The sequence below is a fragment of the Tachypleus tridentatus genome, chromosome 13 (assembly GCF_004210375.1).
Source record: "Tachypleus tridentatus isolate NWPU-2018 chromosome 13, ASM421037v1, whole genome shotgun sequence".
NCBI lineage: Eukaryota > Metazoa > Arthropoda > Merostomata > Xiphosura > Limulidae > Tachypleus > Tachypleus tridentatus.
In genome coordinates this window covers 218,815,453-218,834,499 of record NC_134837.1, presented here as the reverse complement: position 1 = coordinate 218,834,499, position 19,047 = coordinate 218,815,453, and the positions used below count along the sequence as shown (strand labels likewise).

General features: G+C 33.4%; 1 protein-coding gene across 1 annotated transcript in view; it reads left to right on the top strand.

Moving 5' to 3' along the window:
- The first annotated feature begins 7,571 nt into the window (after positions 1-7,571).
- LOC143236790 (membrane-bound transcription factor site-1 protease-like) overlaps positions 7,572-19,047 on the top strand; it is a 68,752-nt gene continuing 57,276 nt past the window's right edge. Inside the window, exons 1-4 of the mRNA XM_076475350.1 lie at positions 7,572-7,993; positions 13,009-13,363; positions 14,259-14,410; positions 17,518-17,626. Of these exons, the coding sequence (XP_076331465.1) occupies positions 13,141-13,363; positions 14,259-14,410; positions 17,518-17,626 (484 nt within the window). The 5' untranslated portion in view covers positions 7,572-7,993; positions 13,009-13,140. The remainder of the gene's footprint in view (positions 7,994-13,008; positions 13,364-14,258; positions 14,411-17,517; positions 17,627-19,047) is intronic.

Here is a 19,047-nt window from a genome sequence, read left to right as displayed (position 1 = left end):
CGTTTCTTCAAATTTTCATTGGGGCCAAGCCTAACACCTGTGTGTGTATGTGTGATGTCATACTTCATAGTTTTGGATCTATACGATATTCTACCTATTAATCAGTATTACCCTAGCATGCGATGGAGACGATTGTATGTACATGCAGTAAGCTGGGGTAAAGTTAGAAGGCGGGGGTTCTATAAACACCCCCTTAACATCAGTCCAATGCTCCAGAATACTTGTACTATCCTAAAGGAACCATTTCAACTTCCCTGGCCTTTAGTGTAATCCACAATTTAAAAAAACACGACAAAATTATATGACATTAACAAAATGTAATACCGATGAATTACAAAATTATAATGATCATTCACTTTTCAACCTACTTCAATGAAATTGTTCTAAAATCAAAGAGGAAAAAAGGTAATAAGTTTTTGTTTGTTTGTTGTTGTCTTGTTTTTGCAAAATTAAACATGATGTAGGGATAGTAAAGCCAAAAATTATAGAAACAAGGTCGGAACGAATATATATAACCATACAAAAATCCGAACATAAGTAACTAGTAAGTACTGAATCAGCCTTACTGGCTGCTGTATAGCACTGTTCAGGTAAAATCCTTTATTTAAACCTGAAGTCATGTAACTGATAGGAATTCAACATTTAGTTGCACATAAAATTTATTTGTTTGGAAAGATTTGGCCACTTTTATAATATTCATCCCGACATTATTTCTCTTGTTTTTAACATTGTCATCCCTATACCATACGTAAAAAAAAATACTTGCTGAATTCTCATGTTCACTGATCTCAGATAACAGGTGGATTAACAGAAAGTGTAAGGCAGGTTAAAAATGAGTTATTTTGGTTTTGTATAAGTTTTGAGTAAGAAAGAGACTAGATATAGTGTGAAATACAGATTTCCCAGAGAATAACCAGTTATAACCAATTAGCTGGAGGTGTGAAACATACAAAATACGAGGCATACATCCGATTATATTTCTGAGTTCTAACATAGATTATAAAGAAGAAAGGATCTGAACAACATTCTTTTACTGCCACACAAATATAGATACTAATATGAAATCCTAAAACAAAGGAGAAGCAAGTTTGTCTGGGATGAATTTTGTTACGTATTACGATTTCAAATAGCCTATAACTGAGTTAAATTGTAATTTAGATTTAGAAGTTAAATAAATGCCGATATTATGTATCCAAGTTATGATGTGTGCCAAAAAGATTGATATACACAGTTTCCTTTCTTTATACGAATATGTTTTGGTATACAGACAGTAATACAGTTTATAATAAAGGTTAATACAAATAGTTATTACAAATAAATATTTATATACAAACGGTTTGCAAACTTCTGAAAAACCTCGGAAGCTATAACTGTGATTAACACTTATTAATAGGAAACTTAGATATTTGACTAGAAAAGTTTATAGATTTCGATAGGCGTTAGTATTTTTTTGAAGATACTAACTTTAGTTGTGTAAAAGTCACGTGTGATAAGCTAGCTCCCCAGGTTTTTCGTGTATAAACAATGGCAAATCAGTAATATAACTGTCTCTAGTCGCATTATGTTGGTTACCTTATATAAATATGCGACGAGATCCTAGAACTTTCAGCTTGAACAGTAATACTGGCATTTGCATACACATTTATGTTGTTGAATCTTTCATCGAGAATCTTCTACAACTTTAGTGAAAAGGTGTTAACTTCGCAATACATATTTAACAGTACAAGTTACATGTATTTCACTATATATATATTTAATTGAAACAAATGTCGATATTAAAATAGACATATAATAGTAAATCCATCACAGTGTATTGGACTGGTGAAAGAGTGAAGAGAAGTGTACTTTTTAGCTCTTTCTCATCAGCCAAGAGCGTATCTCCTGTAATGTTTTCGTTTGTTTTTGAATTTCGCGCAAAGCTACACGAAGGCTATCTGCGCTAGCCGTCCCTAATTTTGCAGTGTAAGACAAGAGGAAAGGCAGCTAGCCATTACCACCCACCACCAACTCTTGGGCTACTCTTTTACCAACGAATAGTGGGATTGGCCGCCACATTATAACGTTCCCATGGCTGAAATGGCTGACATATTTTGTGCGACGAGAAGTTGAAACCGTGAAATAAAAGGTATACACCCAGTCTTTTTTATTATACAGCATTCTGTAAGTAGATCATCAGCTTACAAGCTGAAATTCAGAATTCACATTTTTGCAGTGTTCGCATCATACACATGCCCATTGTGTGGCCTTGAGCTAAAACAATCAGACGAAAAATAATTTTGCAGCGACTCTTTCTCGATCGTAACACGTCTTGCATTAAGCTTCCTTTAATGCTTGTTTAATTACATTTGTTTTAGTTGTCATTGTGCTGCAAATACGAAATAGCTGTCATCACAGCTAATAGACAGAAAATTTTAGATAAAAATAACTAAAATATCTTTGCTAACTATTGAGAATTACACATCAATTCAATGCAGAACATAATTATTCATACTTTTCATTGAAGTAAGATTCATTTAGTCCTCTAGTCTACATGTTCCCAAACGTAGACCTTCTTTGTGATGATCTCTTTATGAATTCTTTCATAAGCTCTTCTATATTTATCTTGTCGACCTCATCTTTGTGAGTGTGACAAACTGCCACACAGTTGAGGCGGCACTGAGACATAGTTGACCTTAACCACGTCTTCAACCGTCTTAATATAGAAAAGTTGTGTCCACATTCGCAGCTGGATACTGGACACACAAGCAAAATTTTCATGAGAAGAAACACTTCACTAAACATCTGCTGGCTTGTTTCATGCATTTTACAGCAAACATTCTTCGCACCTTTCAGAGATACTGCTTTTGTTGTTCCTATGAACATGGGCAACTGAAACTCGAGCCGTTGTGCAGAAATTTCTGGGTAGAAGTTTATAACCGAGTTGTCAATTTTGCCAGATGTGATCATGTTCTCAAGTACCAGATACTGTCTCAAGTCATTGTTGTCTGTATTGAATCTAGTGCTCAGATGTTCTATGACTGTGTCCACAAATTCAAAATATTGGCTTCTGTAGTAATCTCTAGTTGTTGCAGATTGGTGTGCTGAGCCATCACCTGTGATCCTTCTGGGGGGTCTGCGAATGCGTGGTGGTACAATAGGCACCAGATCTAGGGAAGTTACCTATTTCTCAGCTTCATCAAATATCTTGTTGTAATTTTCCTCTGTTCGCAATACTTGCAATTGCTCAACTATCATTGCAGATGCTTCAATCATGCCAGATCCTGTCGCTGATTTTGCTTGGAATGCACTGTTTAGTTCCTCTAATGCAGCTAATGGATCCTGAGCCATCAATAATCCTAAAACTCTCTTTCCTTTGTCAAATCTGTCCAGCAGACCTCGTGCTTTTACTACTACATCTGATTTTTCATTTGCTAATTCAGACAAAGAATCACTGTAGTGATCATTAGAACATGTAATTGCAGATAGGCGGTACAAACAGCGTGTTGGACACAGTGGGCGGATGTATTTAACTGGACCATTGTGGCTGTCTGACGATACAATATTTTCAAAGATGGTCTTGTATTTGCCTGACTTCTGAAGCAAGACACCAAGTTCATGTATCCACTGGATAGAATCTCGAACACATTCACAAGCTTCAACTGCATGTTGCATTATCAAATTAGCCTTGTGTGCTCCGCAATGAAAAAACAAAGCTGATGGTTGCTTCTCTTTTATTTTTGCCTGGCATCCACTGTACGCACTACTCATGTTAGCGGCTCCATCATAAGTTTGTGCTCTTAATCCTGACAGTGGTAAATTGAGTCTAGTCAGTACATCAAGTATAGTCGAGGATATTGTTTCACAAGTTGTACTGGAAACACTGTACAAGCCAAGAAATGTCTCATGGACGTCAAGGTTCTCATCTACGTATCGTACACATATTACTTCCTGTTCGGTACCTGTAACATCTTGAGTGCGATCAACCATTAATGCAAAGATTTTACTTTGCTGCACTTCGTGTGCTATGTTCCTCAGTATTTGGTGGCTGAACATCTCCATTATTTCATTCTGAGCCTGGGGTGACGTGAATGTGGTTTTCTTTGACAAGTAGGCCGTCAATTCAGGATCTTCCTCTTCCAGGAGCTTCATTAACTGCAGGAAGTTCCCCCTCCGTATTAGTATGTCCACGTAATGCTAAACCTTGACGCTTGTTTGTTTTGGAATTTCGCACAAAGCTACTCGAGGGCTATCTGTGCTAGCCGTCCCTAATTTAGCAGTGTAAGACTAGAGGGAAGGCAGCTAGTCATCACCACCCACCGCCAACTCTTGGGCTACTCTTTTACCAACGAATAGTGGGATTGACCGTCACATTATACACCCCCACGGCTGGGAGGGCGAGCATGTTTAGCGCGACGCAGGCGCGAACCCGCGACCCTCGGATTACGAGTCGCACGCCTTACGCGCTTGGCCATGTCAGGCCTAAACCTTGACGCAGTAAGAAACGTAAACTTCTGAATATTTTGGCTATACTTCTTTTGCATTCTTCCTGCTGATTCTTTTTTCCTTCATGTTGGTGCACAGTCACTGGAGTTACATCAAGTGAACCTTCTGGAGATATAGCGAACCTGTGCTAACAGGAGGATTGGTGTTCGTTGAATTTCTGTTTTGCCTTTTTCCAGTTGCAAAAACCGGTAGATATGAAGGTATACTCCACTGGCTTCTCCAATTTCCCTGTAAAAAAGGCCCCTATTTTCCGCCTTAGCACAATGAAAGCATATGACTTTTCGAGTCTGATTGTCGAAGTGCAGCCATGGGAACTGATCAAACCACTTGCCCTGGAAGCTGATATTTTGAGATTTTGCTTTCTGTCATGGTATTAGTTGTGCGTCTGGATGATATGGCTTTCCACAGTGTATCTGGGGAGTGTCAAATTTTTCATTACTGCACAATCTTGTTTCACAACTATCTGGTGGTTCATGATGTGCAACAGTTGCACAAGCATTTTCAGACTAGTCCTCTTATGAACATGGTATTTCCTCTGTATGGCAAGTTTCTATTCCTTTGCTTGAGGTTGTTGGATTATCTACATCTGCATTGTCACTTGTAGTACCAGAACTGTCTAATATTGGAAAGTTTCAGACGCTTGCTTGTCATAATTGGAATCTGTTTCCCAAATGACTCAACAGGCTAAAATACAGTCTTTATTGAAAACCTCTAACGTACAACGAACGAAGATAGAACAGAATGGAAGTAGGACTGAACTGTACTGTACAATGTATTTAAGTCGAACGCGCGAACCTCACAGTGACTATCGAGCCGACTGACCGCCTGGGCATCGCTGGGACAATAATGTGTTCTAGTTACAACACAAGTAATTGCAAGTTTCTCGAAAAATACTTAAACAATTACAAATATATTATATTCCTGTTAAAGCTCATCAAAAGGCAAACACGTTGTGATATAATGTCTATAAGCACATCTATTAAATAAAAACACCTAAACAAAAACTAGCAATACAATTCGAGTGGAGGCTTCAGGCCGTTGAAATCGCTCCTTTTCTGTTCTAATTATACAAGAAAATACAATATTTTTACTATCCATGATAAGAGAATATATTGTTGTTTTTTTTACCATAAAGCACCAGCACTTTATTTGAGGGCGGTGATAACCTGAAATTTCATGGATTAATGAGGACCACAAAGACAGGTCTCATGAGCCCTGTTGTAAAATCGAGGCTCAGACTAAATAAATCGGACGGGGGTGATGTAGGGCGTGTCTGGATCCGAGCGGCCCGAACCTGTCGTTAACTGTACACTAAACGTACACTATGGTCAGCGACTTCGGCAGCTAAGGAGAGTAAGACGTTTGACAATAAAACTGGCTAGACATGGATAAGAACAAATGGCGTAGGAAAACCGCACAATATACACATAAGATTGATGCAGCTACAAGCTACAAATGGCCTGTAAACAGGAGTTTACGCTTGGGAGTAATATTTTCGAATTTCATACTCTGTTCAATCTGTTGTGATGAAAATTTTACTCAGTCTTACACTACGTACAAGACGTAGATTCTGTGATAGTGCTTGCAAGCCTTGCATGTATACTTAGGCCTACTGACTGATACGAACTATCGCTTAGATCGAAAAGCTTAGAAGCACGCCTATATTAATGTACATTTCGGCTACTGAAAAGGACTACATCTAGGCCTAGTTATGTAATTCGATTGTTAAGAACACGAGAATCACAAGAACAAACACACAATTTGTGGGCCTGTGATGTTATAAAACAATTCAACAGACCAAACTGTAGGGGGGATGATTGTATGCACCATACCCCCCCACCTAAAATGAAAGGGGGTATGTATCCCCATCCCCCCAGGATCTACGCCCCTAACTGTGATTCAAGTGGAAAGACAAAGAGATCCTGGACCATAAGACAATTCACTGACAGAAAAGAGAGACTTCTACTTTGGAAAACTATAAGCTCACTTTCATTAATTGCCAAATAATGATATAAAATCCCATTCAGAGTTAGAGTTGCTTAATTGATTAACCTTTTGTGCCTAAACTGAATTGAAACATGATACAAAAATTTCGAAAAAATGTAACCAAGGGAGTACAAAACACATGGTATCATTTTGTACTACAACAATGTGTTTATTTGGAATTTCACGGAAAGCTACACTTGGACTATCTGCGCTAGTCGTCCCTAATTTAGAAGTATAAGAAGGTTGATTGATTGACTGATGGAATTAAGCACGAAGTTATACAAAGGACTATCCGTGCTCCGTCCATCATGGGTATCAAAAACATACTCTGGGGTCATGTAAGAGGGAAGGTAACTAGTCATTACACAAATGTATTTGATATGTTCTAGATATTAACAATTTTTTCTATAGAAAAGTTATATTATGGGCGAATCACTCAGAACAGTAGATAATTGGAGTACATGTGTGTGTGTGTGTTGTTATAGCAAAACCACATCGGGCTATTTGCTGTGTGCAGCAAGGAGAATCGAATCCCTGAGTTTAGCGTTGTAAATCCGAAGATATACCGCTATCTCACATCGGAACATTTAGAGTCTCGCGTGAAAGGAACGTAATATGCTTTTCCTTAACCCATATTATACTTTTATGGCTACATACACTTGTATGTACAAACATTTTAGATGAACTTTAGTGCTAAAGAGGTGGAAAATACTTTGTATATCTCCATATTAAACATATATGTGTGAGTAAATTCCAGTTATAAGGCATTTATAAACATATATTTTGACCGTGTGAATATGTTATGGACGTAAATTTTAAACAAATATAAAATAATATTATTCAATATTAGGATGATGGTATTACTCGTATGAAAATTATAACAAAATTATGTATCCTATTGAATAGCCTCTTAGTGGTTCATAATTTAAGTAAGTCTGGAAGCTTATATCATTAAAAATTGAGTTTCGATACCAGTGATGATCAGAGAACAGATAGTTCATTGTGTAGCTTTATGCTGAACAACATTGAAGAGAAATATATTTACAAATAATCAGACAAAGCGAGAGTTTGAGTTTGTTTTGGAATTTCGCACAAAGCTACTCGAGGGCTATTTGTGCTAGCCGTCCCTGCTATGCTTCAAACCAAGCCCTCCCTAATTTAGCAGAGTAAGACTAGAGGGAAGGCAGCTAGTCATGACCACCCACCGCCAACTCTTGGGCTACTCTTTTACCAACGAATAGTGGGATTGACCGTCACATGAAACGCCCCACGGCTGAAAGGGCGAGCATGTTTAGCACGACTCGGGCGCGACCCCGCGACCCTCAGATTACGAGTCGCTCGCCTTACGCGCTTGGCCATGCCGGGAGAGTTTGAGAAAAAATGTAGCAACTTTACGAGTTAACCAATGGCTGACTTGGCATCTTCAAACCGTGTGAAAGCTGAGAGAATACAGAAACAAAAGAAAACAATAATTAACACAGGCCAGTTAAACATAAAAAAAAAAACAACTCGTGTTCATAGCAAGGTAAAGTTGTTTGTTTGTTTTCAGTAAAAATTGAAAGAAAAAAACATTTTTATAGACATGTTGCCTATAATACACCTTCTTTTTCAATGAATTACTATTAAGTAATCAATTGTGAATTTTTACTTCACGGATTTTAGGTTAAACTAGCTGTGACCGAAGGCGTTTACATTAAAACTATGAAAATTATTTTGGTAATTTTACTGTCCAACTAATATTAGGTTGAGCAGAAGTTTGATAGCAGTTTATAATCTTTAACGTAGAAAGTACATATTTTGTTTTGACCTGGCTTCAAGTCGTAAGCCTAAAACTTGAATTTTATAAATACTGAAGATGCATGTTAAATATTGTTTACATTATTATTCGTTTTTAATATCTTATAAAAGGTAGGTTAATTCTAATACTAATAGCACTTTCTAGTACTTCTGATGCAACATTTTAAATTAAATTTGGGTTATTCGGTGTTCCTAAAATGTTCGAGTACCTTACGTAAGCCTACAAAGGTTGAATAATTCAGTGAGATGAATTTGTTGTGGTTTTAATGTTACTAATGTATGGTTACTGATTTAAAACGTTTAAGATAATACATTGTTTCTAATGGTATTAGTAGTACTGCTATAAGTACTAGTACTGTTACTAGTAGTAGTCATATTCATATGATAACTACTGGTAGACGTTTTTATGTTCTGTTATTACTAACTAATTCTAAATCTAAATTTCTTCTAAATCATTAGATAAGTTCATTAAACTGAGAGTCTTTCTGGGCTATTATAGAGTTTGGATCCAGGACAATGTCTCCTCTCTTGATGATGAGAAATCCACTTGAAATATAACTGTATCTCAGAATGGCTGATATGGGCATTAACACTTTTACTAATAAAGCAGAGAACAATGTTCAGGTTAAAACAAAATTGTTTTTTTCATATAAGTATGTTTTTGTATTTTCCAATTACTTGTTGAAAATTTTTAGTCTCTTGTATTTGAATGAAAAATGTGTTTGACAATTGTGCTATTGAAATAGAATCATTTCTTTTTAATGACACACCAATTTTATGGAAACAAATTTTTTACAAGTGTGTGTAATTTCTCATTTAGAAAAATACAAGCTAAAATTAACAAATTACCAATTTAATTGTTTCTCACTTTGAAACAAACAAACTTTCAATATGTCTTCAAACAGATAATAAAAAATAATAAAAAGGTAGACCATAAAAAAAATACTTGGGTGCAACATTGTCCATATCCCATGGAGTTCATCAGGTATAATTTTTAAACACATTGGTACATGGTTAGCATTTGCTTTCCCTCCATTGTATTTTGTACAAGTGGAATGTGTTTTTTAATCCATTTTGAAATTTTGTCTAACTGAGGTGTCTGGGTTTAAGTCTTACAATGAGGGTTGTTTCTTGTCTGTGTTAGTGGTAAATAGAAAGATCAGATATTAGAACATCTTATTTTTGGATGGTCAGTAGACAGTGGACAGCTGTCTAAAAATTGGTGAGTTTCTTTGGAAATTATAGTATAGGTGTAATTTTATAGTTGTAAAATGTCTGGAAATATTAATAAAAGAAGGTTTACAAAATTATATATCAAAATATGATATTATAAAAGGGAAACTATGCTTTACTAATCTGTTTTTTTTAATTTCAAGTATGTTTCCTATTATTTGACTATGGAAGAGGTGTATACTTAGTGTACTTAAATTTTCAAGAAACTTCTGATAAAGTGTCACACAAGATATTAGCCAAGAAAAGTGCATTAGTAGTTTGGAAAGAGTTAGTTAATAGGAGAGAGCTAACTCTTTCCAAACTACTAATGCACTTTTCTTGGCTAATATCTTGTGTGATACTTTATCATTTTTATATTAAGTGTAAGGTAGTGGACTTGGGTTATCTTAATTTTAGTTACAATTTTAATATAGGTGGGGAAGGTTTTCATTGTATTTAAGAGTTGAAGGATGATACATCTAGTAAACTGTGTTATCCCTGTTGGTGTCAAATGGACCTCAAGGTTATAAATGCCCAATGTCATCCTTTTAGGCATGATTTACTTGTAAGCTTTCTAGGTTATCAGAAACACTTTCTGAGCCTTTTTAGATTACAGCATGAACAAAAATGGCTGGATGTGAAGGAATATATATATGAATGTACTTACTATATTTGTTTGTTTTACCACTATTTATATTTTTTTAAACACTTGACTTTTTTCTTTCTTGTTACTTTAATGATGCCTCAGAAGTTGGCAAAATTAATAAGTGAATTTGAATTTTTTGTGTGCATATGTTACATCTGTTGTGAAATAGTGACTAAGTAAGAGTAAATCATATTTTCTTAGATGTAAGTTGAGAATAGACACTGGGTGGACAGCCCTGACTATCTAAAGGGAATACATGGTTGTATGAAGAATTACACCTTCCCTGCTTGCTTCTTCCTCATTCAAACACTTTAGAAATGACTTAAATTATTTATAAACCTGGTTTAAAGATTTAAATGATTCTGGTGACTATGTTTTGCTGGGATTAAAAAAAAAGTTGGAATGGCATATACAAAACCAAAGTAACCAGCACCCATCATATAATGAAGCCCTGGATTGGAAACCACTCGTTAGCATGACTGAAGAAGACTTTTCACCCTCTTAGATGTGTGTTTTTCTCTGAGTTGTAGATGATAAAATTGGTGTCTTCAATGTTTATCTCCACTTTCTAATAGTGCATAAGTCTTGACCTTATTTTCATTTTGTCCTCCTTTGGGTGTTTTACCAATTTTGGGCCATTCCTTTCAGACTTGCTTTGACTCCTTATATGTTTTGTCATTATCTTGGTCATTTGCTTGTCATCTTCATGCCCTGGGGATACAATTACATTATTACATGAATAAATGGCTGACATTGAGCAACAATCAGCTACACATACTCACCACCACCTTTCTTTGGTAACTTGGGTGGGCTGGTTGATCAGATTGGAGAAATCATTTTTCAATCCACTCAATATCGAGTCATTTGGAGTTCTTTTTCTACAACAGTATCAGTCATTCTCTGCCTTCTTTTGCATTTTTGTCCTTTGGAACTTTTAGTTTTCCATGCCTTTTTGGCTCATTCTCTTACTCCTCATGAGGTGCTATTGTTTTTGGAGATGTGGTCCTCTGTGACTGCACTGGTTCCTCTCATTTGTGTCCATATTAGAGCCCTGCAGTGGGCACTTTAAGAATGATAGAACTTTACTTGGGATTCTCTTTTCCACCACTATCTTTTTTCCTATTTCCCTGCATGACAATCTGAAATGGTGGCTGGACAAAGCTCACATGTTAGTGAACATGCCACTTTCTCCCAGTATTTGGATATACAGCTTTTCACAGACATATCCCTTGAAGGATAGGGAAGATGGGTCAATCAACATTAAGCTTCGTACTATTTTTCCATGGATGAAACCATATTGCATATCAATGTTTTTGAATTTCTAGCAGTACATCAGGTATTACATCTTTTGCTGCTTCTCACATGTCAGTGTCTCTTAATGATTCATTCAGACAATTCTACAGTGGTGGCACATATCAACCATCAAGGGGTAACTCAGTCCAGAAGCCTGTACTTTAGGATGTTGGATCTATTATATACTTAAAATTTGCCTTATCGCTTGTCATGTATTAAGTTTTCAATCTAATCGCAGATCATTTTTCATGTCTAGACCAAATCTATCCAACAGCATGGGCATTAGATCCTTTTATTTTCAGGAACCTTTGAAACTATAACAAGTACAAAATGGTTAGGAGATTGGTACTTGGGACTGAAGCTGCAGTGAAAGAGTTAAGAATAATATTTAGCTTCCTCTTATCCTGAAAAGAAAGAGTGCATTTATATTTTTACTTTTACCAAAGGTGAATGTGCAGCAACTGTAGTGAAGGATCAGATAGACTCTTGTTAGCTGTTGGCTATAGCTAACTTCAAAACTGACTTTAGTTTGTAATTCTTGAAATGATATGTTGTGATATCATAAAATAGAGACAACAAGGAGCTATACTAGTAACAGCACAAAAGGAGAAGGCAGATCCAATGGAAAACAAGGGTTGATAGTTATTTAATAAATTTAAACCTTTACTTTGGGATGAACAGATAATACTAGAAAAGATAAAGAATAAATGCATTGATTACAGGCAAGATTCCTTACAGCTGTGTAGTAATGAAAGCTGAGTGCTTTTTCATTTCTTTTATATTAATTATGTTGAGTAAGTGATACAAAATACCAATCTTAAAATATTCTTTGTTAAAAATTGTTGAACTAGTTACAATTATTGATTTTACTTAAATTTTGAAATTTGATAAGCAGGTCCCTATTGGCTCCTGTAGGGTTAAAATTGAGTGTGAAGGTTTTATGATTTAATTTCTCAGTCTTTTGACTTACCACTGAGAATAAAAGATTAATATCAGTACCAATATAAATTTGTAGGGGTTAAGAAGATTGCTAACAATATAACTAGTAAATGAAGAAATGTAAGAATACTCGGCTATTATATAGTCATCAACAAAAATCTTGCCATCACATGATCTTGTCAGCTCGAACTCCATTTTACAAACTGCTTACCTTTAACACACTTAAAAATTATTTCTATTAGTTCAAGCAGTATCAGCTAATTGTTTTTCACAAATCAATTTTGAGTGTTAATTGATTTTTTAACCTCTAGTACTCTAAATGTTAAATTTTACCTCTGAAATTAAACTTCTTAAACTATTGTATTTATTTATGATTTTCATTTTTTTAAGTCAACTGGATTTGTTTTTCTGTTCTATCCTTTTATTTTTTTTAGGAAAATACCTAGCTTGAGTTAAAAATAAGCTATTTTAAAAACCTTTTGAATCCACGTTTACTAATGACAAATCTTTTAGTGTGATCTTGGAATTGGCCTTTTACTGTGTAAAACTATAAAATGTGGTTTTATATTTTATTTTCTCAAATAAGTTTGTAAATCATTACATTGCTTGTACATTAATTTTATTATAGTTTTATGTATTTTTTCTTTCTTTAGGTGGAGAACTTTTTAGATTTTCTGAACCTGTGTTCCATGCTAAACACAAGTTTTTAAGATGTTACTGCTTTTAGATGATGAAAATAAGAGAATTTTGGATCAGTTGGTATGCAGTAGATCGTTGATTGTTCAATGCCAGAAAGACTGATGTACAAAACGTGCGACAGAGTTTCTACACATAACTTGCATATTTCTCGTTTATTCCTTGTGTGTTTAATTTGTTTTTGCTTAGTTGCACTGAAATCCTCTTGCAAAAATGTTCATGGAAACTTGGATGTTGATACTTGTAATAGGACAAATGACACTTTAGTACAAGAAGTTATTATTGGATTTTCTTCTGAAGTTGTGGAAAATGGTGAGTGTTACCTTATGTTTTCATTTGTAAAACTCAGCTATGTGCAAATATTTAACAAAGACATACTTGTGTGCACCAAATCAGTTACATGACTTAATTTGTTAATAATTTTATTTTGCTTGAAAAAATAATGCTTTATAACACAAATTTTGTTCCTGGATAGTATGTGTTATTTCTTAATTTCTTTTGTTGTAAAAGTACAGAAAATGGTCATTATTCCCTTCAAACTTTGCTTTTGTGATCTGGATAATGAAATTTAGAAATTAACCTATTTTCTATGTAAAAATGGGCAAATTTGCACATTTTCATTGACATAAGGTCTGAATAAAACAACATATGAATCAAGATTTACATGTATTTGTACTAAAGTTACACAAAAATGAACAAAAATGTTTAGAAGTGAGTAGTTTTTCAAGATTTGCAACTGTAATTTAAACCACTTTTATGAATCAGATCCCAAATATAGTCTCCCATCATGTTTTCATTATACATTCTCAGGTCACAAAAGCAAAGTTTGAAGAGAAAAATAGGTCTTTTCCATTTACTTTAGGCATAAGCAACTGGGAAATAATACTTTCTGCCCAGGAACAAGAAAAAATAAAAACTTTGTCACAAAGTGAAATTAGTGATATATTTTACATCTTTATTCTGAACTTATTAATTCCTTTTGTTCCCAGGCTGTCAAGAGAGTTTGTGAGCTGTATTGTTTTCTTGATTCTAGACAATAAGATTAATTGAAAGTAAAACATTTGTAATGAGTTGACTACACATTGTATCATGGATGTTGAACTGTATATAACCTGTGCAAAAATATTTTGCAGATATTATATTAATAGATAAAGGTATAAAATATTTTGAGATTGAATTTTTAACTGCATTAATTTGTGTCTTTCAGAATATATTGTAACTTTTCGAAGATACTACAAACCTAAAACTAGAGAACGGTTTATCACAGCAGCCTTGAAGCAAGCTGATGTAAGGTGGTGGCATGTTATTCCTAAGAACAACCCAGCAAAGCATTTTCCTAGTGATTTTGATGTGGTACAGGTGAGAAGACATGGAATAAAACAAATTTCAATGCACAAGACTTTTGTGGTAGTATTTAGTGGAAACTTGATTCAATGGTACTGTTAAACCAGAATGATATTGAAGTTTCATATGTTATTAGCACCTAAGAATATATATACAAGTAGAAGTGTATGTTGTGTGAAGCTAAACTTTCAAAAATCTGTTTTTGTTTTTTTCAACAAATTGAGTAAAGTGATGGTAAAACAAAATCACTTGATTAATATGTACTTGTTTTCTGTGACTTCTTAGGTCAATCTACAGAGTCTTAAATAAATGTTATAATGTAATTGATTACTAATTTGATCATTTACCTTTAACTTTTATGAAAAAATTCATTATGAAATAAATTTTAGTTGCATATGTTATATATTTTGGCAGTTATGGTTACAAGCAATTTCACACATATTTAGGCTAATCTACTGAAAAGTATGTATCTCTCGGTTATAAAGCAGTATTAAAAGAAATACTCAAACATTATTTGTATGGTATTTTGTAACAGAACTGATTGGATAATTGCTTACTTGCAGCATTTGTTTGTGTTTATACCTTGTATTCTAAAAGTGCAGAAGAGTAATAGTATTTATATAATCAGTGTCACACACCACATACAATATCACATTAAATTAAGCACTTAAATTAAAGATGTGTTTTTACAATAAGAACTGTGACTATTACATTAATGCTTTGAAACAGACTATGACCAAAAGTGGTCATAGCTAAAACACTATCAACAACAACTCGAAAAGCTAACAATATACCACATGAATTTCCCTTGAAACAATTATCTAAAACCAATTCTTCTTGTGTACCCTGGTTATTATCTATCACCCAAAGCTAAAAACTGCTACCCTGGATACTAAAGAAACATTTTTACCTCTTTCAACTTAAATACTGACTCAAATCTATTTTTATGGAAATTTCTGTTGTTTCTTTCCGAAAAAACAATACTTTGCACCCACACTCGGTTCACTCTAAACAGGTGGAAGTCATAATTGCAGTTGTAAGTGATGCCAAACATGCATTTCATGCAGGATAAGGGCAAATATTCTGATAAAGACAACCAAAAACAGTTCAAAATTATTAAAAAACCTGCTCTACAAAAATATGTTATTTATGTAATCTAATATTAAAAAGGTAACTTCCAATCTGTAGATCAAATCAAAATAGCAATATAGGAATGTCTTAATAACCATAAATGAACAAAACAAACAAAGAACTTCTGGTTACAAAATACTTTAACATGCCTGGTCACTCTCTTGAATAATTTAAACTGATGGGTATATAAACACATTTCATATCTAACAGAAACAGGGAAATTAAAGAAGCTTCTTGGATAACACTATTAAATACTCTAATTACAAACAGTATTAATCTTGATCCTGGGATTGTTGACCTTTGTATGTCTTTGAAAAAATTTTCAAAACTAAATTTGTAATTAAATTTACAACATTAGTAGTATTATTCATTAAACTTCTCATTATTTGTATTATTTCCTATGTATTGCATCACATTACTTTTTGAAAACATTACAACTTTTGAAGGTGATCCTGTGTGCTAACTTCTTAACCAGTATTTGTTAAGGATAGTTTACAGAGTAAATTATTTAGCTTTTCTGTTTCCAGTATCTTGGATCCAATATTGGATTACTGTATTTGAACAAGATTTCCTATTTATTGCATTAAATTATTACCTTTTTTCTGTTTCCTACCACTTTTTTTTTATTTTATCTTTATATAAATCAGTTAACAATTCTTATAACTATTATTCAACGTAAGTCTGTTTGGCACAAACGAAACTTGACACAAACAACTCTAGATTATGATTGGCTAGTTCTTAAGGCTAACTCATATTGAACATCTAGTTTACGTGTCTTTGACATCCATGCCTATATTGTGCATGAGGTACACATTTGATAAGATTTTAGGAAGGGGAATCAGTGATTTGCTGAAAAATAGATTGGATGCATGAGGCCTGAATAATCTCTGATTGTACATGCATTAGACATATTAGAAGTTTCATCCATAACAAATGGGTATAATATTGTATTTTTTTTTGTATTCTGAACTTGTTTTATTCTTTCTTATGACAGTGAAATAAACTGTAGTTGCTATATTTCTGTTGTGTTTTTTAGGTTTAAAAGCTGTAACAAGTGTCCTTGTTCATTTTGTAAACAAAATACACCTGTGACACTTGAAATGCTGCAATATACTTTCTCTTTATGTCCTACTGGACACAACTTTCAATTGGTAGCTGTTTTCAAAATGTTTAGGATAAGATTTGGAAAATGCATATTTTGTAATATTTTCTGTATACTTATCTAACTCAGTGAAGTTGAAAAACAGAGGACATATGAAATAATGTAAAAAACCTTTGGAAGAAATTGCTGCTATCTAAACAAAAGATACATATTTTTAAGTTTTCAATCACAGGTGTATGTTTTTAGGCTTAAACTAAAACCATTTTCACGTTTGCAGTTTTAATTTAATGAGAATAATTTTTCTGTTTTTATGATCTGTGATTACATGCAAAGACTGTAGCCTCTACAATATATCACACTTTGCAGTAGATACAAATGAATAGTGGCTTGGGTCATTACCAATGGTAATAAACTGCTTTTCAAACTTAAGTGTTTTTACAGACACTTTTTATTGGATAGGCTATATATATATATGTATATATACACAAATACATGCTTATATACGTATAAGTAAAACAAAGCCTAAACAGTTTTGCTTATTTTTGTCAATGTATTTCAGAAAAATACGAAATTCAGGCCTCATGGAAAAAGTTAAAAAACAAAACAAATGGTAGATCTAGTAGTAGATTGAAGGCAAACAGTACATTGACTTTAAACTCCAGTAAGTGACAAAATATTTAAAATTCAAAGCATCAACATAATTTATTCCTGTGGAATTTTGTACTTCACAGTAATTCATTGTAAACATGACAAGGAATATTAAACATATATATTTAATAATAAGTGATGTATAGGGTGTGAATGAAGAATAAACTAGCTGTAATTTTTTAACACACTTAATATTTAGTGAACATCACAGTTTTACATAAGTGTTTTATAATACTTCTAGTTGAGTGAAAGTGCACTTCAAGAAGGTTTAGAAGCATTGAAAAGTCATCCCAGTGTCAAGCATGTTACACCCCAACGAATGGTGACAAGAACTTTAAAATTTACTAAAGGTAAGTAACTCTATCTTTGTGACAAAGACATTTCATGTTTCTCTCCAGACCATGAGAATACATGAAATTTAGTACTCATATGTTTTTATTGGATAAGATGTAATTTTTATAAAGTAGCAGCAGTTATACTTCAGTATTTGGGAGAGAACAGGAATAATTAGTTGTTATCAAGGGTAACCTCATTTGCATGAATACTACTCACCACTCCATAGAACTGAGAACTATTACCTTGTACTATTGCCAGAATAACTTTTGTACATGAACCTAGCCTTGAGTGAAACTTCCACTCCTATACATATTAACCAAATAATGATGGCATGCTGTGCTTTACAGCATATTACAGTTCTAGTTATACTTCTTATAAAAATTAAAACAAGTTGATAAAATTATTTTAGACTTGACAAGAACTTTGAGAAAAGTAGTTATTTAATTTTGTTTTATTATTTCTAATAAAATTTTTCACTTAATTTAGTTAGTTGCATTCAGATTGAACAGTTCACCTGTAAAAATGTATCTCAGAATGGTTGATATGGCTGTTAACACCTTTACTAATAAAGCAGCAAACAACCTTCCAACTTTCATGAAGATGACCTTGGAAGGTCGAAACGTTGTTCTCTACTTTATTAGTAAAAGTGTCAATACCCATACCACCTGTTCTGAGAAACATTTTTATTTTAAGTGGCTTTCCCATCATCAAAAATCAAGTTCACCTGCAAAGTGATATTCATTTTGAGTATAAAACAGTACTATTTATTACCTTAATTTCATATTTCACTTAATTGCTAGAACTTCCTAGGTGATTAGGAAAAGTTTTAGAGATAAATTATTATATTTTTCATTTTTTCTACTATATCACTAATTAGCAGTTATGATCAATGTACAGTGCAATGAAATGTTTAAAATTAGGAAATGGAAATATGCACTTTTATCTATGTTGAATAATCTTAAAATACTTTCTTTGGGTCAGATGTATAATTTCAAGTCTTTACCTTTTCACAAGTTTTTTTTTATTTTTAATGTTTTATTTTTGTTTCAAACACTGTTTCTATCATTTATTATTTATGTCTACACACTTCATTAGGTTTTTGTGAGTTGATGTAATGTCATGATGGGTAGAGATTTTGCTTTAGTCGATGGCATAATGTTTGCTCTTATCTATTCTTATAGTGCACTAGTGAAGCAATGAGTAGAAAAGTTTAAAAAAACTCAATAAACCTTTCACATATGAATTTTACAATACAAATAATACATAAATAATAAAAATATAAGGGTAAAACGAAAATACAGTTTAACTGTCAATGAAACTAATACATATAAGGCAAGAAAAACTAGTCAAGTGCTAGAGATCCTATTATCAACAGTGGACCAAGCTTTAGTTCATCTTGTTTGTAAATGCGTATATATATAGAAATAGGTGTGCA